The 24264-nt window shown below is 39.2% G+C and overlaps 1 protein-coding gene across 1 annotated transcript; it reads left to right on the plus strand.

Annotated features, from left to right (window-relative positions):
- LOC140137420 (scavenger receptor cysteine-rich domain-containing group B protein-like) lies at positions 1-24060 on the plus strand. The gene is made up of 10 exons (XM_072159071.1): positions 1-103; positions 1034-1266; positions 14111-14275; positions 14399-14662; positions 14999-15265; positions 16399-16665; positions 17513-17824; positions 19508-19825; positions 20581-20913; positions 21878-24060. The coding sequence occupies exons 2-10, from the start codon at positions 1047-1049 to the stop codon at positions 22195-22197; spliced, it is 2466 nt and encodes an 821-aa protein (XP_072015172.1). The 5' UTR covers positions 1-103; positions 1034-1046; the 3' UTR covers positions 22198-24060.
- The last annotated feature ends 204 nt before the right edge of the window (positions 24061-24264 follow it).

Genomic DNA, 24264 nt, shown 5'->3' on the forward strand with positions numbered 1-24264 from the left:
GTTTTGCTCGCACACATTAGTTTCATTTCCTGTCGGCCCTATTAACAAATCTGTTAGACAGGCATAATATTGATGACAATTACACGTTTCACAGCGCTAAACGGTAAGGATTGTTTTCTTTTATTTATATATATTATGATATCACTCAAAAGGTGTGGTGGTAGGGTGTGGGGGTGTGTGTGTGGGGTGTGATATGGGTATGGTGGGTGTGGGATGGGCTGCAATAAGCGTAAGTTTTATCAAGAACAATGATCTAATATGGATGCAGTTATAATTATTTATGAGGTTGTTTAGTACGCCCATTGCGGCATTGTAAAATGTCTATGATTATTCGTTCAAACCAAATACCACTCGCCCCTTTTATCATTTGCTAATACTTGCCTGGTTTAACACATCAATTTTACTATTCCATAAAATCTGCCATACGTCTGTGGATTTAAGAAAACTCTTTATTTTATTTTGTGTATTTGAAGTTCACCTAACGTAGTTTAAGGGCTCTGGTATGAACGTTTCGGCAGTTTTTTTGTTTTGATTTTTTGAAATTCGCGATATAAATTTTATGACAAATTATTAAAATTTGATATTTTTTAATTTTTTGACATTTAACAGTCGAAGTAAACTTTCTAAATCTAATGATATGTACTTAAATTGTAATTAGCTGGGATGAAAAGCCGACGATCAATTTAAAATTTTGACCTTTCATATTGAAGATATACATTTTTCCCCAAACCTAATTATTTTCAGTGTATTTGAAGGGAAAATCCATATCTTCAAAACGAAAGGTCAACATTTTTTGTACATATCATTAGATTTATGAAGTTTACTTCGAGGACTGTTAAATATCAAAAATATCAATTTTTAATCATTTGCCATCAACGGTGTATTATATCGTGAATTTCAAAAAATCAAAATTATTTGATAAGGACACTCTTCGTATTCAGAATGCAATTCGATATGTCTGATGTGCTCTCATGTCCCACCAAAAATACTGTCCAAACGTTCATACCCCACCCCTCATTTTTTCGATCTACAGATTTTCTTCAAAGATGGCCTTCGATAATAATATATACATGAATGAGATGGAGATGGAGGCACATGATGTTCACAGAGATGGAGAGGATTATTTATACTTGAAACATAATCCGCAGAAGGATGAGCAAAAAGAAGATACTGATGACATCTACGAAAATCCCAATATTTCTGTTGATGCCATATGCAAGCCGGTACAGCTCGCTCCAACTGGAGTGCAGACTAGCAAAACTACAGGTAGACCTATAGTACCTATTATGTAAATTTTACTGTCGTTTGATTTTGTAGACATCGCAAGGTACACGAATCATTAAAAGCAGGTAAAACAGTGGCAGATCAAAGAAGAGGGAGTAGGGGGCGTCAGCTCCAAGCTGTACGCATGACCATTTTGTTAAGACCTGTTTAATAGTTTTGAGACCATATGCCGAGGGACTAAGGCAATATTGACAATAACCTGGTCACTGACCTGGTACGTTATCTGCTTTAGACTACCCCTACCGTTTTATGTTTTGTAACCATGGGCTGACGAATTAGGGCACAATCATTGTTTTTGTACTGCACATCTAAACTCTGAATTTTTGTCAGTGTTTGATTTCAAAACGCACGGTTGTTTGTCAATACGCACGCTTACAACTATCATGTTCTTTCAACACATATATTCATGTGCAAGCATTACAATTGGTTTCTTTGGAAACCAAAAATGACGGGAGATATTCATCATTTTCTACCCCGGTATCTAAAGATTTATCGTCTGAAAATCAACCACGTGTGTCGACGTGCATAGCAGAACACACGTGTATTGATTTAGTTTCCATGTTTGAGGTGTGTAATCCAATGTTTGTAATATAGAATAGCAAAATTCACCACCAATGAAATGGACTGTGCGAGTTTCTATTCTGGTTTATCTCCCATGGGTATTATTCACAACACACTCTGCTCTGAAATCGATTGGCATTGCGAAAGGCTTATTTTCACACCATTTTAAACATCTTAACAGTTAAGGTTAATATACAATTGCCACAACCACACCGGAACATTGTTTCCCGTACTAAGTTATTCTTAGTTATAATTGGAGCGTGTGATCTGTACAGTCAAACATGACATCTTCTTCACCTTTCATTTTCAGGTTTAGGTTTTGTAAATCAATCAGTTTCAAATTTTAAAGGGACATTTTCAGATATTTTGAGTTTTAAAATGTTTGCACAAATGTCATTTTAATACACATTTCGAAGTCAAATTTGCGGCAAAATCATTTTAGAATGTCACATGACACATAATCGTCATTTATGCCTTCCATGACCCCCCCCTACTGGTACTTATTAGCAATCAAGTTAGCGCAATCGTTAAGGCGTTCGACTACGGTGCGAGAGATTGCGGGTTCGAACCCTGGCGATGCCAAGTACGCTCTCGTGAAAAAATTGAGTTAGCTTGAAATTCCCCTGGACAAGGATCTTACTGCAAATTTGTCTCGTTACAACCCGTATGAAACTTGGGGAGCTGATCCTGGTTGCGAAGGTTATGTCTAGGGTGTACGCCGTAGGGGCCGTAGGGGTGAGCGACAACCTTGCTCCATTACTACGAGACATGTTCCAGACTTCGGTTGATAATGGAGAAGTGCCCGATGATTGGAAGATAGCTAATATAGCTCCGATCTTTAAAAAGGGTGATCGTGCAGAGCCTGCGAATTATCGTCCAGTGTCGCTTACATCTGTAGTCTGTAAACTCCTTGAGCATATTTTACACAGCCATATCATGAAGTTCTTTGAGCAGAACAGCATTTTGTCAGATACCCAACACGGATTCAGAGCCAAGAGGTCAACTGAGACCCAGCTGATACTTACCATCAATGACTTGGCGTCCACCATGGAAGACAAGAAAACCATCGACGTGGCGATATTGGATTTCACGAAAGCATTTGACAAAGTGCCTCACAAACGTCTCATGCATAAGCTCCATCACTTAGGGATCAGAGGATCATTACACTCTTGGATTTCTAACTTCCTGTCAAGTCGACAGCAACGAGTAGTTATTGACGGCGAGTCATCCTCGGCAGCAGCTGTTACGTCAGGTGTTCCTCAGGGAACGGTCTTGGGACCACTATTATTCCTGTCATATATAAATGACTTACCTGACAAGCTGACCTCGCAAGTCAGAATGTTCGCTGACGATTGCCTTGTTTACCAGCCTATTTCATCTGACAAGGACATATCTTCGCTTCAAAATGATCTCGAGCTGTTGGAGTCCTGGCAGAATGATTGGCTCATGGATTTCAATCCGTCAAAGTGTTGTACCATATCCTTTGGATCATGGAACCCCACCAAGAGGAAATACACCTTTTGTGGTGTGCCGCTATCATCTGAAGAATCCCATCCTTACTTGGGGATTGAGCTCCACAACACTCTCAGTTGGAATAAACAAACCAAAAAAGCTACAAGTAAAGCTCAGAGAGTCCTTGGTGTAATTAGGCGTAACTTGTGGAGTTGCAGTGAAGAGGTTAAATCCACAGCGTACCTCTCTCTGGTGAGACCTCACCTTGAATATGCAGTGGCAGCATGGGATCCACATACAATCTGCAATAGTAAATCTCTGGATAGGGTGCAAAGACAAGCAGCTAGGTTCTGCAAAAGAAACTACAGCAGAGAGGAAGGAACAGTCACAAGACTTCTAGAAGATCTCCAATGGGGTGATCTAAGAGTGCGGAGAAAATCAAGAGATTGACCATGCTCTACAAAATACACAACAACCTTGTAGCTATCTCTCCAACATCTCATCTCAAGTTGAATACTAGAAATACTAGGGGCCATCAACAGAAATTTTTTGAGCACAGGGCCAACAAAGACGTGTTCAAGAACTCCTTCTTCCCTAAGACAATAGCTGAATGGAACAAAATGCCAGCTTATGTGATTAACTCTAAGACAGTGGAAGCCTTCAAAGTCAACGCAACAAAGCATTTCGCAAGTCACTAAATCTTCACGCGAGTCACCAGGTCATTTCAGTTGGTGTGATATGCACATTGTGCACCTTTATTTACCGACTTAACTAAAAGAAGAAGAAGAAGAACCTGTAACGTTTGCTGAGGCTTGTGGATCAACGTCTAGGCGTTGTGCCTGTGCGTAGCGCACTATAAATCACTGCGCTTTTTTTACTGCAATTGTAATTATACAGGGTGTCCCAAAATTGTATTACAATTAATTATAATCGGGTGTTAGCTTATTATTACATACTATTACACGCTATCGCATTCCATAATTACCATTGCGTGCGTAAACAAAGATGATATATGATTAAGATATCTTTCTTGATTTCTTTCCAATTTAGTAGAATTTGGGAAATTAATCAAATCGCATGAATGTAGGCTACTTATGTATACAGAGTGTCTCCCCCCCCAAAAAAAAAAATTAATGAAAAAAGTGAACGAATTTGGACATAAGTTGAGAGTAAAATATCACTTGATTGACTAAATGAACGATTACATAATGTAACGCATGCGTCAATTCACTTCATTCAAAGTTTGGAAGAAAGATCCTTCAACACAATGCACACTAGTCAGTGGTTAACTTGTCGAATGGCTTTATATTTTATTTGGTGAAATCCTTTTTGTTATTCGAAAACAATCTGTTTCTTCACTGAATAGATTCATCAGGTTTGAAGATAAATAATTATATATTTTCATGAGAACAAAACCAAAATTTACTCACTAGTTTGACGGTTTCGCTTTTCATGGTTGAAAAGCATCATCAGAATATTGATTGATGATCACTTCTTCCGGTTGGCCGAAAACCGACTATGAGGGTGGAAAAGACAAAACAAAACTACACGCGTCAAACACGAAAACAGTCATAAACTGAACAATCAAAATCAGCTATCGCAGACCATGCAGTTCAACAGAACCGCGTAATATACTGCGCCAATAAAGTATCCTTACAGTTGGAAAAATAATTACAATTTCAAAACGAAACGATATTGGGGTAAATTTGTTATTTTAGTTCTAATCCTGCACACTATGACACGACATTGAATCACCGCATTGAATCCAATGTGACCTCAATAAGTAAACTTACGAGCAGTTGAATAGACAAAGGTCCAGTTTTAAAAGTGACAAACTGGCCTATACAAGGCGCAAAAAGATTCCAACAAGCGAAACAAAGAGACAACACAGTTTATTAATTGATGCGTTATGTAAAGCAGTTTTTTCTTCTCTCTACTTTTCATAACTTTCACTTTATTTGTTAGTTTTTTGTTTCGGTTTTCTTTTGTTCCTTTTGTTTTAAATTAAAGCCAAGCGCATAAATTAGCCATTCACCACTTTCAAACCAGATGTCTAGTCTGTGGAGTTTTGAATAGGCCAGTTTGTCACTTTTAAAACTGGACCTTCGTCTAATCAAATGCTTGTAACTTTGCTTCTTGAAGTCACATTGGATTCAATGTGGTGTCATAATGTGCAGGATTAAAAAGTGCATCTTTAAAAAAAAAAAATTTACCCCAATATTGTTCAGTTTGGAAATTGTTTTTCCAACTGTAAGGATACTTTATTGGCGTAGTATAGATTGGGACAACTCAAAAATACTTAGCAAAGAGTGCAACGCCCATGTAAGACACATCAAGGAATCGATCTGGATTCGTAGAAGAGGACCCAACGTCATGAATAGGGACGACGGGGCCCACTTTCTAAGTCATGTATATGATCCTCTACTGAGTGACAATTCAACACCCATTGTGCCGACTTTGAAGGCGCGCATGTCTGCAGCAGAGACGCACCACTACGCACTGTTAACGCGCTGTATACTCGTGCGTTGTCACTTTTTACTTCAGAGTGGACACACTGTAAATAAGCGACCTCGCACACCGACACCGCCTGGCTAATAATTATTTGGTGGAGCAGAGACACTAAAATGAATACACGGGATCGATACACGTGAATTGCTATGCACGATTTTGATATCAGACGAAAATCTTCCGATACTGGGTTAGAAATTGATGAATATCTCCCGCAAATGAATTTTTCTCAAGAAACCAGATGTGGTCTCATACACTTGAAAATACCTGTTGAACAGATATGATAGTCGCATGCGCTTTGAAAATTGGCCGTGCGCTTTGAACTCAAAATTTGACCATTTTATATTGCGTTGGTCCTGTAATGGACTACAGCGTGCAGCGTGTAGTACAGCTGCACTCACTGTAGGCAGTATAAAGTCGATGACCATTGACCTCAATGGGGTATACAAGCTTATTCACGCACAACCAAGATCAATTACCTGGCTATTGTGAGTAGCCTTAGTTATGTCCCCATGATGCAGTCATGGTCCATGGCAAAGGCGATTCGACCTTTGTGGCATTAAACCCAGTTAACAGGAAATTAATCCAGTAAATCGATTCAGTAAAGCAAATAAGCTCATGCATTCGATCACTAACGGCAACCAGCTTCGGTCGATTACCCCAGCTGCAGCGTGTGTAAACTCTAATTTGCATAGAGGCTGTACGTGAAATTATTGATTGGCTCCAAACAAAGGATTTGAACCGGTGCACGTAATCATGGCGCAGTGCAGTCCATTCAATCAAATGTTGTCATCAACCTATTTGATCGCAGTGCATTGTTATGTGTGTGAGACGAACTGTCGCGGTTGATTGCAATCAAACAAACGATGTCTTACGTATTACTTTGTTCCGTGATGAAAATCGTGATGTTTTATTTAATCACTCTCGAAAAATGTATTTCTTTTGTAGGTCTATTACTTTGTTTTGTGATGAAAATCGTGATGTTTTATTTCATCACGCTTTAAAACAAACGATTTCTCATGTATTACTTTGTTTCGTGATGACAATTTTGATGTTTTATTTCATCACTCACGAAAAATTGATTTCTTATGTATTACTTTGTTTCGGGATGAAAATCGTGATGTTTTATTTCATCATCACGCTCTAAAACAAACGATTTCTTATGCATTATATTTGTTTTGTGATGAAAATCGTGATGTTTTATTTCATCACGCTCTAAACAATAATTATAGTTACATGCATTTCCAGAAAAAAATCTTATTAAAACGGTAGGCCCTATGTTGTTTAGAAAAAATGTAGAAAGTGATGATGATGATGATGTCGATGATGATGATGATGATGATGATGATGATGATGATGATGATGATGATGATGTCTCCAAAAGTGTCCCGGTTTGTTTTTCTTGCCCTAAATCGTGCGTATCTATTAATAAGGCACTTCAATAATCAATAATCAGTCCGTGACGGCCTCCACTAACTAGCTACTAACTTGGGTTTATGGGCGCTGATATTTCATGTTCACTGTCACTTATTTATCAGAAAAGTGCGACCCTTTGTCAATCACCTACAGTACCCAATTTCGGCATACTATATAAGACACTCATCATGATGATTGCCAGAGAATAGTTAAGATGTAGCTTGTACCGTTTTTTGTGGCATCCTTCAGAAGTGAGCAGTCCGATACCAATATTTTCGGTCAAATCTCCATTCAATTAACACGGGGAGTTGGCTAGCTATGCCTTGCCCTCACTCATATTTTACAAAAGTGCGACTATTTCTGAACATCTAACCTAGCTGTAATTTTAGGTCATGTTAGAGAAATATATTTGCTAGAAGTTTGGAGAATACCTAACATATTGGCTGGTTATTTTTCACACAGTGATGTTAACTAGGCAAGTGCCCATTCTTGCAACGTACATCATTTGTAGGGGTCACGCGTCAATGGTGAGAGCACTGTGTATTGTGTATAGGAAAACGGACAGTAACTGCAGTATGCTCGACTAATTATTAGTTTTAAAGAGCTTTAAAGGTTTGAACCAAATGGCTAATCGTGGCTGTGGATTCAACCTACCATGGCCATTCCTGCCATGAAGATATAGGGTCGATGACACTGTGCCTCGCTCCTTCACAGGCGTATGGGAATCGCAACCTCTCTATCTGTGCAGTGTTTGATTCTTATTTATTATTTATTTATTCAAGGTTTATTAAAATGCATATCGCAGCCAAACAGCTGAATTACATACATTGCACAATATAAAAAACAATTAAATAGCATATATAATACAATATGACAAGCAAAAATACAATAGCCCATAACAAATGAAAACAGTCAGACTCACTCGCTCACTCCCCCACTCACTCACTCACTCACTCACTCACTCACTCACTCACTCACTCACTCACTCACTCACTCACTCACTCACTCACTCACTCCTCACTCACTCACTCACTCACACACCCCATCACTCACTCACTCACTCACTCACTCACTACCTCAATCGCTACCTCAATCACTCCCCCACACACACCCCAACTCACCCCTCACTCTCTCTCACCCCCTCTCTAACACTTTAAATAAGAAAAATAATCAACTTCTAAATACATGCGCTATTAAGCAAAAAATACAAAACTGAGCCTGAGTGCCACCAAGAGATGCTAAAAACGAAGCAACTTCAATCAAACCTTTGCAGCTTCCTGATTCCACAGCTTAACCATATAAGGTATTGGACTGTTAGCGTACCTCTGGGTTCGCACCCTGGGAGTGGAGAGGAGGTTGGCGTTGCGCAATGCTCTTCCATTCTCTCCACGCAAACCTGGCAACCAGCTGCGGAATTCAGGAGTCTCCAAAAGTGAGTTTGCAAATTGAAGGCATATTTGATCACGTCGAGACCTGAGTTGAAGTAACTGGCATTGATCTAAAGCATCCTGGTAAGAAACATAATTATTATATCCCAGCATAATTTTGCACGCTCTCTTTTGAATACGCTCGAGAGCTGAATGGTGATGCTCAGTGAGCCCCGGATGCCAAGCTGGAACGGCATATTCAACAAGAGGCCTAATGAACCCAATATATATGGTTTTCAAGTCTTCTAGTGGTAAACCAAAGCGCTTGAGAGTGGTAAGCATGAATAAACGCCCACTGGCACGTTTAACAACATTTGATATATGCACATCCCATTTAAGATCATTCGTGATCTGAACCCCAAGAATCTTGACACAACTCGTTGACTGCAGAACCTCCCAGACAACCTCAATGGGTCAACATTTGGTGGATGCTTAGCGAAAGAAACATTCATATACATACATTTTTTAGGATTTAATGTCATTTTGTTGGTGGTAGCCCATTCGTCAAAATCATCCAAGTCTCCTTGAATGGTAGATGTCCTGTTAACAAAAGTATTTTCAACTAATGTCAAATCATCGACGTATTTGAGCACCATTTTATTTTCTTCCGTGGTCAGTGCAGCATCATTTGCTTGACCAACAAAAGTAGCTGGACCCGTCAGAGTGCCCTGAGGCACACCTCCAGAAAGCTTAAGCCAAGAGGAAAGAGCATTCTGATATTTGACACACTGAGATCGTTGAGATAGGAAACTACAGATCCACGGGATAATAGAAGGTCTAGCACCCATTTGGATTAACTTTGGAATGGCTACATTGTGATCTACACGATCGAATGCCTTGCTGAAGTCTGTTATTACAATCCTAGACATACTCTTGCTTTTTTCAGCATGCATCAGGATGTTATTAATCAACTTGACAAGGTAGTGAGACGTGGAATGCCCTTTACGATTACCAAACTGGTTAGGATCGATTTGATCTTCAATGTCCTGCATAAGCCATTCAATAATAAAAGACTCAGCGACCTTAGCAAAGTGATCTGTCAGGGAAACAGGCCGTAGCTGGTTCCAAGTTGGCGGACTGGACTTAGGAATGGGAACCACTATGGCCTGCTTCCACTGTGGGGGAACTACCCCTTCTCTAAAAGATGTATTTAATATGTCAGTTAATGGTTTACTTATTTCATATGCAAACTCGCGTATTATTTTCGCGGAAATTCCATCAGGTCCACCGGCCTTGTTCTTTTTGGTCTTCAAGAGCTTTTGATGCACATCCCAAGGATATATTTCTGGAACACAGGCTGGAGCTGGGAGAAATGCGGGTAATTCCTGCAAGACTAAAGGGCTTATGTCGCTCCCTATAGAAACAAAATGCTCATTAATTGACTGCGCAACATCATCAGCATTTGAAGGATCAACTCCAGAAGGAGGTTGTATAGAAGTGTGAGACTTGTTGTTAGTGGTCATTACCCGGATTTCTCTATACCAGCTAGCCAGATTGGAACTTTTTAATCTTTTCACCCTATTATGATAGTACTCTTTTTGTCTGCAACAATAGAACGCTGGACTTTATTTCTGTAAAATCTCCACAGCGGTGGACGCTCTGGAGAGAATACTTCCTGTCTTCTGCATATTAACTCCTTAGTTTTGGAAGAAATCCATGGCTTATCAGAGACGTGTATTTTGATCTCACGAACGGGAAAATGCCTGTCAATTTCTGTCTTCAGAATGTCATAGAACGCGTCAGTCTTGGCGACGGCTCCTTCAGCCTGTTCTACTTCAGCCCAACTACAGTCATAAATCCAGGAGCCAAAATCGCGTATACCGGAGTCCTTGATCGGTCTTATTGAACGCTTTGTGAAATTGTTTGGTTTCTTAGCAATTTCAGAGTTTGGCAACCAAATCACAGTAGAGTGATCGCTAACACCTATCGGTGTTGATGGGGTTGGATGATGATAAAAAGAGGACATATTTGTTAAGATCTTGTCTAACGTGGCGTCGCCTCTTGTTGGAAAGTCAACTAGTTGGGAGAGTTTGTTATTTCTGCCCAGGCCAGTAATATTAAGATGATTCATGTCACCAAGAATGTATATTCCAGCATCAGGGTGTTTAGCATGAACAATGTCCAATGTGTCTTGTATATGGTCAATCATGCATTTTTCTTGTTTGGGATCAGGGAAATATACAGCTGCAAAGATTAACACAGAGACAGATCTTGGTAGTCTTTCAGGGCGAGCCTTGATCCAGAGTATCTCCAGATCAGATGGAACATTAACTTGCAATTCAGTAGCGTGAAGATTTTCACGGATGTAAAAAGCCACTCCACCCCCACCGCGAGAAGCCCGGGGTTTAGAAAAAAGTGTATATCCATCAATTGCTAAGGTCTGTTTCTGTCAAGTTCTTTGTTTGTTTGTTTCTTTCTTTCTTTCTTTCTGTCAATCTTATAATGAGCCACCGTAGCCATATGCTTTGAGTCATGTTGACCATAGTTGGTCATTAGGACCATTGGGTGGGGGGACAAATGAAACATGATCAACTTCAGGTCAAAGGTCATCCACTTCCTGTCAATGGCCAAAAACGTGATTTCACTAAATATGCTACTTCTTCCACAAATTATACAGCACGATGATGGCACTTGGGTACATGCATCAGCTATACCCAGTGTCTAAAAGTTAATGTTCAGAATTGGGGTCAAAGGTCATTAAGGGGATACTTCCGGTATATGACCAAATGCCCTAAAATGCTGCTGCTGTCGCAAATATATATGGTACAACAATGTTACCTGGTCATCAGGACCAATAGCTGGTGGCACAAATGTCACGTGACCAACTCAAGGTCAAAGGTTATGGAAAGGTCATTATGGCCGAAAATGTTATTTCCTGTTATTTTTTACTAAAACTGCTACTCCTTACACAAATTACACAGCAAGATGATGTCACTTGACGCATGCATTAGCCTTGAGGTCAAAGGTCATACAAAGGTCATTATGGCTGATGCTGATTTCATGATAACATTACACATTGTATTCATCCATTGGGGTCCAAGGTCATTGGGGTCAAAGGTCATGCAGATATTACTTCCGGTATGTAGAAAAATACCTTAGGAAGTCGCACTCTAATAGCGCATGACCAAAGTTGCACAGAAATATTTACATGAATATTGAATAATTTTGGTTAACAAAATGATTTCACAACTATGGAAAATAATTATGTAATATAATTAATAATTATAAGGCCAAATAAAAAAATAAACATGTTTCACGTACCCTCTCGCTTCCTTTTATGAGGTTTCTTCAATTATATATTTATTCAATTATAACTTTTCAAAAATATATCTAGGAAGCAGAAATATTTCTTTAGCCTTGCTAATATACAAGAAACACTTTTGGAAGGTTTTATGAAAATGAGAGGGGCCGGCCTATATCCTCAGAACAAAAATAAAAAGAGGCCTCCTCCTTTTTCCAGGCATTATTGTGTATGCTAAAACAGCTCAAATTATGGGTATTCACACCGATTTTGCCATGAAAATATAAAATAAAAAGCCCCCTCTTCCTCCTTTTTTACAAAAACCCGGACTTGAAACATGTTTTTTTATTTTACTTGGCCTAATTATATGATACTATAAACTTCTGTTCTAGTTATACATGTATATTACAATGAATTACACCAAACTGCTGGACCTTTTGAACTCACATAATGCTATAGGTGAGCTAACAAATTAACCTTGCTCCCATTGTCCCTATGGTCAATTTCAAATTACAGTGCATTTCAAAAAAGACCTCTCAGTAAAATCAGCATATTATACTACTGCTGGCTGTTTATATGCCTTAATACATGCATGCATGGTAGATAGCTGGGCTAATTAGCCATAGGCCTAGTTAATTAGCTATTGCTAAGGTCGCGTATATGTGTATGCGCAATTAGCTCTAGTTTTCACTTCTTTCAACGAGGCACTATTTATTCGTCTATTTCACGTGAAATGCATAATTTTGTGATAAATCTATACGTCCGTGAAAAAAACCAGGCTTTTCATGATGCAGTCATGTCTACAGTAGAATTCAACTCGACCTTTGCAGGACTTAAACCCCATTAAAAGCTATTAAACCAAGATAACACTCATTGAAAACAGCTCAACTGATGAAATCATATCTTCTCTGGTTAAATACACACATCATATGTTTCTGCTTTACACGTACAATGGAGCAATGCGCTGGGATTATACTTTCAGTTGGGTGAACGATTATAAAGCGAGCGCTAGAGAACAATTCTCTGTGGTCTTTGTTTACGAAATGAGACAATACGTGCTTATTGTTAACCAGCGTTCTTGAAAATGAGAAACATGGTGGTTTGCAGACTTAACACGGTTTGGAAATAATTTCTTCTTTTTTTTTTTTGGTGTTATCTGTCGTTTACATATCCTTCCTAAAACACCAAAGTACGCATATTTCCAAACATCTAAATTAGCTAAAAATTTAGGACATGTTACAAAACTATATTGTCTAGAATTTTAGAAGAGTACTTTTAATATTGGCCGGCTATTTTTCACACAGCGACGTTAACTAGGCAATGTACTATTACCTATAACATTAACTAAAACACCAAAGTACGCATATTTCCAAACATCTAAATTAGCTAAAAATTTAGGACATGTTACAAAACTATATTTTCTAGAACTTTAGAAGAGTACTTTTAATATTGGCCGGTTATTTTTCACACAGCGACGTTAACTAGGCATATCCCCATACTGTTAACGTAGGCTATTTGTAGAGGTCACGCGTCAATGGGAAAGAGCACTGTGTATTGTGTATAGGAAAACGGACAGTAACTGCAGTATGTGTAATTTTATGGTTCCAGAACGCTGGGTACCATGCGATGGCTATATATTTCAACCGGCTCTGTATGCAAGATTGACGCAATTTAGTCCTTTTATTGAGGGTAGCAAACGTGCGTGATAATAAACCCGTACCCTGTTCCTGTTCTGAGCAGTGAATGGATAGCATGATGAATACGTAAGGGGCTGTGCAATAATTATGAGGCCGTCCAATTTTACCCTCCCCCAGGGCTCATAATTATTGCACAGCCCCCAACATTTCCAAACGGCCTGTCAAAAAATCTTTGCCCCCCACCTTGGCACATGCCATTTTTTTTGGATGCCATTTGCAAATCTTAAATGGTCTAGCCAAATATTGCGAGCGCAGCGAGCAAGAAAATTTGCATATTTTAAAATGTTTCCGTACTGGTTTCCTAAGCCTTTTACAGCGTTTTATTTAAAAGGCCCCCCACGAATGTGTGCCAACATTCACTTCCCCCACCCCTCTGGCTTGACAAAATTGCTTCCCCCTTTTGGCTGGCAAACAATTCTTGCCCCCCTCCCCAATTTTACCCTCACGAGGCCAGGTCTCATGATTATTGCACAGCCCCTAAAGTCAACTGTTTTACCTGTTTACTGGTTTTCTGCATATTACAGTGACAGATGCTCGTACAAGTAATTCGGGTGGCGTCATTTGCACGTCCAAGAACCTGCGTTGGGGAATTGTTATACTCATAATAATCGTTATAAGCAACATTATGACTGGCGTTGGAGTATACGTGTACGATAACGTGTGGCACCGACCACAATGTACTGGAAAAGGTAATTATTACAATTACAATAATTATAATAAACAATATGTTCGTGTTTTACACCCTATGATAGTGACAATGGAAGATGTCTTTTTGTTAGTTTTCTGAAGTTTACTTATAATTTTTATCATAGATCCAGTTGTAATTTGTCCTTCGGAATCAGGCGGCTATGCCAGTACCACTACTTTCAGGAGCCCGGTCGTTTACAACTTTCCCAATACCAGTGATGTGGCTGTATCATATATAAGCAAAAATCTAGAGGCAGTAACTATTCCTTTGTCGACGAGGCAACACACGATAGCGAACTTCACAGAAGGATTGACGATAGTGAACCTAGTAGCTATGGATTCAACGGGATACGTGGCAACCTGCAATTTTACGTATTCGCGTATTCCAGGTGTGCCGCTTTTGTACGTTTGTTGCAAACAATTATCGGTATCTCAATATCACTGTTGAATGTTTCATCTGGTTCGGTCTTATGTGAAACTGTTGCTTTATAATAAATTAAGATTATTGCAAAACCCAATGTGCATCTTTAGTCGATATACGTGTTGTGCATGGCTAAATGCGACCGAAAGTTGTTAGGGATAGCAATGCGTGTAAATGTGTAGTGTTGCTTTGTTTAATACATTTCAGATATTTTTCATTGGATTAAATCTTTTTGAAGGGATTTGAGCGTTACCTTTATTAATTAGATGATTTTTTTCTTCCTATCCTTTTCATTTTTCAAAAGTTCCAACAGTTGTTTGTCCGTATGTGCCTCCCGATAATAACGACACCATACGTTTTGGAAGCCCGTCGCTTAAGAATTTCCCGCATAATGAGTCAGTCCGCATTACCTATTGGAAGGACGGCATTTTAATAGGGTATTTTTCAACAAGACAACAGCATCATGAATTAGATGGGTTTGTTGGAGGGACAACGCTGGTGACAACGGTGGCGAACGATAGTTACAGTGGAACCTTTTCTTCTTGTGATTTCAAATACTACCGCGTACCGGGTAGGTTGAATGCTTGACATATTAAAGCTCCCCGCTTTTCTTTTCCTCTTTCTATTTGATTGTTCGATTTGATGAACAGAGCATTTGATAATACCATGTAGGGAAACCAAATATAGATGAAAACTTTTTCATGAACTCATTAATATTTATTGCCAGTACGTCAATGCACAGGTGTCATACTTGGGCCATAATGACCGTTGATTCATGGGACTTTTGCAATTAAAACATCCTGTTATGAAGTAGATAATTGATGGTGATGACTGGATATGATTTTGTGCATTGTTCTGCCCGTGGGGGACTCAAGTTTCGAAGTGTACATAATTATGCGTGGCTAGAAAAACGTGAAAAAGCTTCTTTTTCAAAGAATGAACGTGAATCTCGCGAGTTGCGTTTAGCTGGTCAAAAATGCAAAAAAATATTAGTTATGTTTAAACTTCAGGTGGTGCATTTAACATTGTTCTGTAAAAAATAAACAAACGACAGGTATATCGCAATGTGAGATCTCCGGTTTTATTATAAATGTTAAATTTTACTGTACTTAAGGGGTACAACACCCTGCCCAATTTTGTGCCTATTTTGCATTTTTCTCAAAATTATAGCGCATTGGTGACAAGTAAGATATGTATATTATAGGGGCAAGGACTACAACTACTGCACTGGAAATTTTATTTCAGCACAGACAACAGTTGTGGAGTTACAGTCAAAAATGAGGGAAAACCAGTATTTGATCAATAAATCAATAACTATTTGGCTTGAGTTGCTGAAATTTCAGTGCAGTAGTTGTAGTCCTTGCCCCTATAATATACATATCTTACTTTTCACCAATGCGTTATAATTTTTGAGAAAAATGCAAAAATATGCACAAAATTGGCCAGGGTGTAGTACCCCCTTAAAGCACTTCAGGCTCAGTCTTTCACATTGCATATGTACACCAATGGCCATTAAAATGGTGCAAAGAGTAGAAATTAGAAAAAAAAATTGAGGGCGTTGCTGTTTGAGCAACTTACACATTATGGCGTTAACTAGAAAATGCACAATTCAAAGATTCTTAAAACTATAATTCATACTAATAACTCGCTAAAGATCATTTAACCTATTGAATACACTTTGCCTATATTTTTACTATTCTGCAGAAGTCCAGTGCCCAAAGACAATAAACTCCACCTCGATGGCAGTGTCCTTTCCACGACCGGTGGCAAATTTCAATGTAAAAAGTCCATATTTCTACTCCCGAAATGGGGAATTGTTTCACATGACTGCACCATGCACTACTACGAATCACCAGCTTTTTGAAATTCCACGTGGCAGAACTTCTACCATAACACTCACAGTTGCTGGTGAATTAGGTTATGGGGCCTTTTGTAGTTTTACGGTATCTGTAATAGAATCTGCCCCAGAGGGTAAGCAATTTATTTCATAGTTTTAACACTGAACTACTGAGCCATATCTCGTAACACGGACTGCGAAGAGGGGGAGTTGTTGCGACCCCCTCAATTTTCAATTAGAAACGTCATATACCATTATATTTGGTACTAATGTATAGCTATGGGTCTCCTCTATCCAGTGATACCAAAATAAGTACAAATATTCCCCACATAATATCGCTATGACGTCATAATGTGAGGGCGCCCATGCAAATTTGGGAAATTCTGGCTGTGTATAAAAGTATAGGCAAAATTGATTTTCGACTAAAAATTCTACAAAAATGTGATTTTCACCAAATTTTCTCCTAAATTTAAAAGGAAATGACTACTTTCACCTAAATAGCAAGTAAAAAGACAGTAGCATTTGGAATAATTTCACAAGAGTGAAATGAAAATCATTGGGGCCTCACCACCACCCCTCCCCCTATGGTCATTTTTGATGGCCGGTAAGGTGCTGGGGTAACAATTTTATCACTAACATAAGCTCAAAGGATGGATCTACGATTAGCTTAGGTCGTTTGGACGTAAACGCGGTTTTTTTTTTATGACGGATACAAAATCTTTTTTAGTTCTAGGGCTAAAAAGCTATATTGTTATGAAATAACGCGTGTTATATCGTGCACGCATGCAATACGGTGGTTGCAAAAGTATTGTTTCTTTCCAGCCAATGTTTAATTTATACCTGTGATATAGTTTAACCAGGCTTTATCAATCAATACTCAGTGACACACAGCCATAATGCCCAAGGCGTGTGATTTGAAATCCAAAAACTCTGATAGTGACTATTCAAATGCAGTAATTTCGAGATTCAAATTAATTGCAGGTTCCCTGAGATTAGTGAAAGGATTGGATCAAGGGCGTGTAGAAATTTACCATGATGGAGCTTGGGGTACAGTATGTGATGACGGATGGGGCACAGAGGAGGCAGCTGTAGTCTGTCGTCAGCTAGGACTACCATATGAAGCTGCTGAAAGTAAATCTCAGGCTTACTTTGAGGAAGGCTCTGGGCAGATATTGTTGGATGGTGTTATCTGTTCAGGACAAGAGAGTCGGCTAGATAGCTGTAGCCACAACGGTTGGGGAAGTCATAACTGTCGCCACAGTGAAGATGCAGGGGTAATTTGTAACGGTGAAGGTATATATTCAGGGTTTAATTTACAGCCTGCAAAACAAATAAGGTACCAGTTATTTTTACCCCTGTATATCCTGAACAACGGAATAGATGGCATAATTAGAACCAGAAGCCAATAGCTGCATCTTTTAGCTCGGATTTAAGACCTCATTCGTTAAAATCGGTCTAGAATGAAAGCCACAATGATCCAAACCCCGAGGAAGAAGGAAATTTAGAAGTTGCAGTTTTTTTCCATTGCCTGCCCTATTGATTTGTACACAAAGCGTTCTCGAACAAGAGAGCTAGCGCCGTGCCCCATTGATTAGCACATTAAAACCAGCGCCACACCACAGCGCGCCGTGGTTTCCATTGATTAGAACATGAAAGTGCAACTTTTGATTTCGTTACTTTCTTGGGTTTTAGATCACTATTTCTTTAATTTTCAACCAAATTCAACAAGTGAGGTCTTAAATCAGAGCTAAAGGGTATAGGTATTGGCTGCAGGTTTTCATTTTGACATTTATCTTTGTTTAGGATAATACAGGGGGTGAACATGACTGGTACCTTAATTGCTTACTTAACTTATTTAATTACTTACTGTATTACAACCGTTTGACCTGCACGGACTATTGCAGAGAAAGGGTAGGTAACAGAAAGTCCTCTCTGGCAACATCGGAACGAAAACGATTAAATTAATGGTATAATGAGCTTCTATTAAGGTCCCTAGGTGTCACGATATTATTGCCCGTAGCAATAGAATTTGACTTCGACCGACCAAATTGGCTTCGTCCCGTCATCGCATCTTTTCTTGTGTTCCTCTATTTCTTTTTTATTAATTTCGATTGATTGCAGAACGCAGGTACTCAGTGTCAGTTCAATTTTAATGTACGTTAGGGTATTGGCCTTATAAATAAGATACATATTATTTGGTTCATATGCACTGTGAATTTTTAATATGAAAGAGGGTGAGGTGGCAGAGCGGTTAAGGTCGGGAAAAAACAATTGGCGAGAGTTCGAGCTTTGGGCTTGCCTATGGTGAGAATTCTCTTCGTCTCCCAAAATGTCCCTATAAGGTCGTGAATCCTGCAATTATGTTCAGTTACTTTGCAGAATAAAATTGTAGAATTTCTTCCACCCCATAAACCGCTTAGAACGTGCAGATATAGGTAGTGTGTGTGCGACGTCTCGTGGTTCGGAAGTCACGTAAAGCCGTGGATCCTGTGTACAGGAATTAAGAGTCATTTCTAAGCACGTTAGGTGTCAAAGCAGGGGACCTTCCCCGGCTGTGGTATCTGCCTTCAATCCTAGGTTCCAGGATCATTCAAAAGTAAACTGTGTCCTAAAATATAGGGGGAGGGGAATTATTGGCCGGTGTTTAGTGAGACAATGTTATAGATTAAGACATTATTTTGGTGGCTAGATTTAAACGTTTTTTCATATTCTACGGGAGTTAAATAGCTGGATTCCGTAATTACAGAAATAACATTATTTCACGAAGTTTTATGGTATGAAACACATAAGAAAGACCATTAAAGAGTTCAAAAGAGATACGAACTTGGAAACACTCGGTTCAGATCTGTACCTGGGTGGGATATATTTTTGACACATCGTATCAAAGACGAGGACGAAATGATTTCGTCTTCAATATTCCCATCCCTGCACAGATAACAAAATAGGTCCACCAAGTCTTTGTTTCCTTAACTGCAGGTACTGTGAGGTTAGTGAACGGACTGGATCGATACCAAGGGCGTGTAGAGATTTATCATGGTGGAGTTTGGGGTACAGTCTGTGATGATGAATGGGACGCACAGGATGCAGCTGTAGTTTGTCGTCAGCTGGGACTACCGTATGAAGCTGCGGAAAGTAAATGTTGTGCTCACTTTGGGGAAGGCACTGAGCAAATCTGGTTGGATGACGTTGGCTGTTCAGGGTACGAGAGTCTACTGGATGCCTGTATTCACAGTGGATGGGGAATTGAAAACTGTGGCCACGGTGAAGATGCAGGAGTCATTTGTAGCAGCGGAGGTATGTTAACCCTTTTACCTTAAAGTTATTTGTATTAAACATAGAAGTTCGCTCTTGTTCACAATTTAGATTTGGGGTCACATGATTTGTCATATCGGGAAGTTTTGAGTTTAGTGAGTCTGGAAATCAGTATAAGTTGGTATTGGTCTTACCGTCTCAGCTGTAAAAATGTAATTATTTGGAATAAAAAACGTCCAGATTCGTTTTTAAAAATAAAAATAAATGTTGGTATTTGTACAGTGCCTTTCACATGTGCACATGTACCAAAGCGCTTTACATTTATTCCGCTGTCGTTAGAATATGTCAGCTGCCATACAATGCCCAACGCATGCTCATATCTTTGGGCGGCGCTGGACAATATTCATAACAGCTCTGCATTTCACTCCTGGGTAGAGAGAGGCAAGTAAGGTAAAGCGCCTTGTCAAAGAGCACAACACGATGGCAACGCTGGGGCTCGAATTCACAACCCACCGATTACAAGGCAGAGCCCGTACCACTTCGCCAACTTTAATCAATACAATTATTTTCGAACTTGAGGTATTATTTTTGGAATATTCGGCTAAAGATAGGTCAACAAAGGGGTCGACGTCGTTGTCATTAAATAATCAAATTAATCATTTTTCATTGCCAGGTCTAGAGGGCATTTCTAAAAACATGCGATAACTAAAATGCATCAGTAACACTAGTAAAGACCAGTTAACCACAGCTTCAATAATTAAACGCGAATATGATCTGTATTTATTAATCAATATCAGAAACCAATGCAACAGTTCGTTTGGTCGATGGAAGTACTTCTTACGAAGGTCGAGTCGAAATATATCACAACAACATTTGGGGCAGCGTATGTGACACTGATTGGACTACTGCAGATGCAATAGTGGTTTGTCGCCAGCTTGGACTCTCTTACGGTGCGGCAGAAGCTCGCGGAAGTTCCCAATTTGGACAGGGATCGGGACAAGTATGGCTGGATCAGATTGGATGTACCGGATTGGAGAGTCATTTGAGTAATTGTCCACACGCAATCTGGGGGATAACATCTACTCGGTGCAGTGATCATAGCCAGGATGTAGGCGTCATCTGCAGAGACGGTATGACACTTTTTGCACGCAGGAGCGTATCAGATTGTCCCTTTCGTCAGAAGTGGGGTCACAAAAATATGATTTGTGCGGGAGGGGTATGCGAGTCACCGTTAAAAACTCTAAATTGGCCATAAGACTTACAAAGAAGAAAAATCCTTAAAATAGTACCTACCGGGAATCGAACCCGGTCCATGCTAACCATTACACCACGGGTACATGGCATAACAGCACAGTTTTAAATTGAGGATAAGATGATGAAGGTAGTGCCGTATTTAATACATGTTTTCAAACAGAAGTCGTTGTGGCGCTCCTGTGATAAATCAAATAAGTCGTAATTACAGGAAGGGTATGTAAATCAACGCTAAAATCAAGTAAGTCTATCAATTCTAAATTGGCCATAACGCTTACAAAGAAGAAAAATCCTCGAAACACTACCTGCCGGGGATCGAGCCCGGTCCACTATATTAACGTGCTAGCATGCTAACCACTACACCAATGGTTGGTACTTATCATATTTGGTGTTTATTGAAATACCAATCTCTTCCAAAATAATGCAACATTGGATACTTTAGAAATGTCCAGAATGTGTAGTTTATGACTTATTTATAATCTACAAATTATTTAGATTGTATGTTGAAGTTGGATTTGTCAATCTGTCTCATCCATTATCAATGATAGATGCCAATGATTTGTATATAACTACAGCTTGTTCATTATATTTATCAAAGAGCTTATGACTTACGTCGTCATGGATATTGGCCAGAATCAAAATTATTGAAATGGGGTATAGCCTAGGTGTTTGGGTGTCGTATTGTGTTATGTTGTGTTGCTTTGTGTTATTTTGATGTTGATGTTATGTGCGTGAAAGAGAAAATGAAATGGTATTTTATTTTCAGTATGTGTTACGACATGAAACGAATCCACAAGAGTAAACAAAGAAAAATATTTCATTTTTCGATTACCTTTGTGACAGGTGCCAATTATGTCCGCTTGGTCAATGGCAGCAATGGATCGGAAGGCCGAGTCGAGATACTACACAACGGAGAATGGGGATCCATATGCAGCAACAATTGGGATGTCAATGAAAGCCTAGTCATATGCCGACAACTTGGCCTCCCATATGAAGCAACCGACGCTCCCGTTAATGCTGCATTCGGTGAAGGAATCGGAGCCATATGGATGGATAATGTCAAATGTGATGGTTCAGAAGATAATTTGAGTGAATGTGATCATAAGGGCTGGGGTAATCATGCTTGTGGACATGATCGAGATGCTAGTGTTATTTGTAAATGATTTTGATTGTTCATTGGGAAGGAGGGGCTTTGATTTGGGTTTGGATGGGGTGGTGCATCTGGGATTCTAAAAACCGACCCCAACTATAGCGAATTTGACAAAAATATATTAGGGGCTACTATATAGTCCATTTGGCTTTCTCGAGAAACATGCGCGATCAAAAGTGATCCATATGTAGCGCGGGATGTGGCGTGAAGTGACTGCGCCTTACAGATATACCGCCATTGGACGCACGTGTATCACATGCGGAGTTGTGGGCGCTATTGCCATGAGTAAGCAAAAAATGGTCTGCACAATGAGCATCGAAATGATTTCTGATCGAAATGAAGATCATTTTTGCAAGGAATATTATAAAACGTTCGTATATTCACTCCGATTAAAACAATTTAAAGCCCATCAAAACAATTTGAGACAAGGAGAAATTGACATACAAAAGAGCGAGCCGAATCTGCTACCTATATATACAGTAAGCCAAAGAATTAAGGTACCAGTTGTGTGTTCACCACTGTATATCCTATAGAAAGCCAAATGTGTCAAAATAAAAACCAGCAGCCAAATTAATGCCTGTACTCGTTAGCTTTGATTTAAAACCGTATTTGTTGAAATTGGTTAAGAATTCAAGGAACGGTGATCTAAAACCCAAATGAAGATACAAAATAAAATTTGCACTTTTGTGTTCTAATCAATGGAAGCACGACGCTAGTTTTTCGTGCTAATCAATGAAAGCACGACGCTAGTTCTCTTAATCGCGAACGTTTTGTGTACAAATTAATAGGGCATGCAATGGGGCAAACTGCAACTTTTAAATTTGCATCTTCCTTGGGCTTTTGGATTGCCGTGCCTTTATTTCTTGAACAATTTCAACGAATTAGGTCTTAAATTTACGGTAAAAGATACAGCTATCGGTTGTTGGTTCCAATTATGACATATCTGCCTTTGTTAGGGATATACATGGGGTGAACCCAACTGGTACCTTAATTTTTTGGCTTACTGTATTTGCGGTTGCAGTTAGTGTTCAGGCACTTTTGGCCGGTGGCTGCAGGCTTCAGATCTTGCTTATTGAATGTTTTAGATCAGGCATTTGCAACATTTTCGACTTTGCTGGTTAAAATTTCCTATGAAAAAATGGATGGGCCTCACCACCACACAGTCAAAGTAGGAATCATAAGCTCCTGGAAATGGTACAGAGTGAAGCATGCGAGAGGCTATTTTGTTTTGCTGTTGTTGTTTTTGATGCGCTATATTAATTTTTGTTCAAACATGTACATAATAATCTTCAGCAGCTCTCTACCTTATTTCAAGAGTACACTAAGTAAAGTTTGCTATGCTATTTGCTAGTTTAGGATAGGTATGCTATTTTAGTCTACGGGTAGGACTGCAACCATAATTATCGTAGCAAGAAGTAACCGTGCGTTATGGTCCCAGCCTTTCGCCAGGTCCAGTACTCGGAAACCAACTATTCAGATAAATGCATTGTGTTTTTAAGGCCTTTGTTCAGAAAACACCGTTATGTTTTTAACATCACTGTTCACATCGTCATGCTACTTACTTTGGCTAGAGCATGCACTTAAATTTTACATTGGGCTATTCCAGTTGCAATCCACACTACCCCTGTGGAAGATTTTGGAAATATCTTCCACAGTGTGAGTATGTTTTTCAAATGTAATTGGTCTGGGGTAATCATTTTGAAACCCATACTCCTGCTGTATTATGGCTTTACCTATATCTTCCACACCTGAAGTGAGTATTACAAATGGAAGTTACCCAATTGTCTATTCTATTCAAAATTGATACTCCCACTGTGGAAGGCTTTAGCTAAATCTTCCACAGGGGTAGTGTGGATTTTAAATGCAATAGCCCGTTTGGCACCCATAGTGGGTAGGAGAACATGAAAACTAATATGAGATACTGTATTAGGATCACATATTAAGTATCATGTGAGTATACTCTTGTACTCCAGAAGACAGGATCACATATTAAATGTGCGACACTATGGAATATAAAAAGCAGGATATGGGTATGTTAAAAATTGAAATGAGGTATGGGGCTGGCTGGGGGTGGCTATGG

Source organism: Amphiura filiformis, chromosome 17 (genome assembly GCF_039555335.1).
Source record: "Amphiura filiformis chromosome 17, Afil_fr2py, whole genome shotgun sequence".
Lineage (NCBI taxonomy): Eukaryota > Metazoa > Echinodermata > Ophiuroidea > Amphilepidida > Amphiuridae > Amphiura > Amphiura filiformis.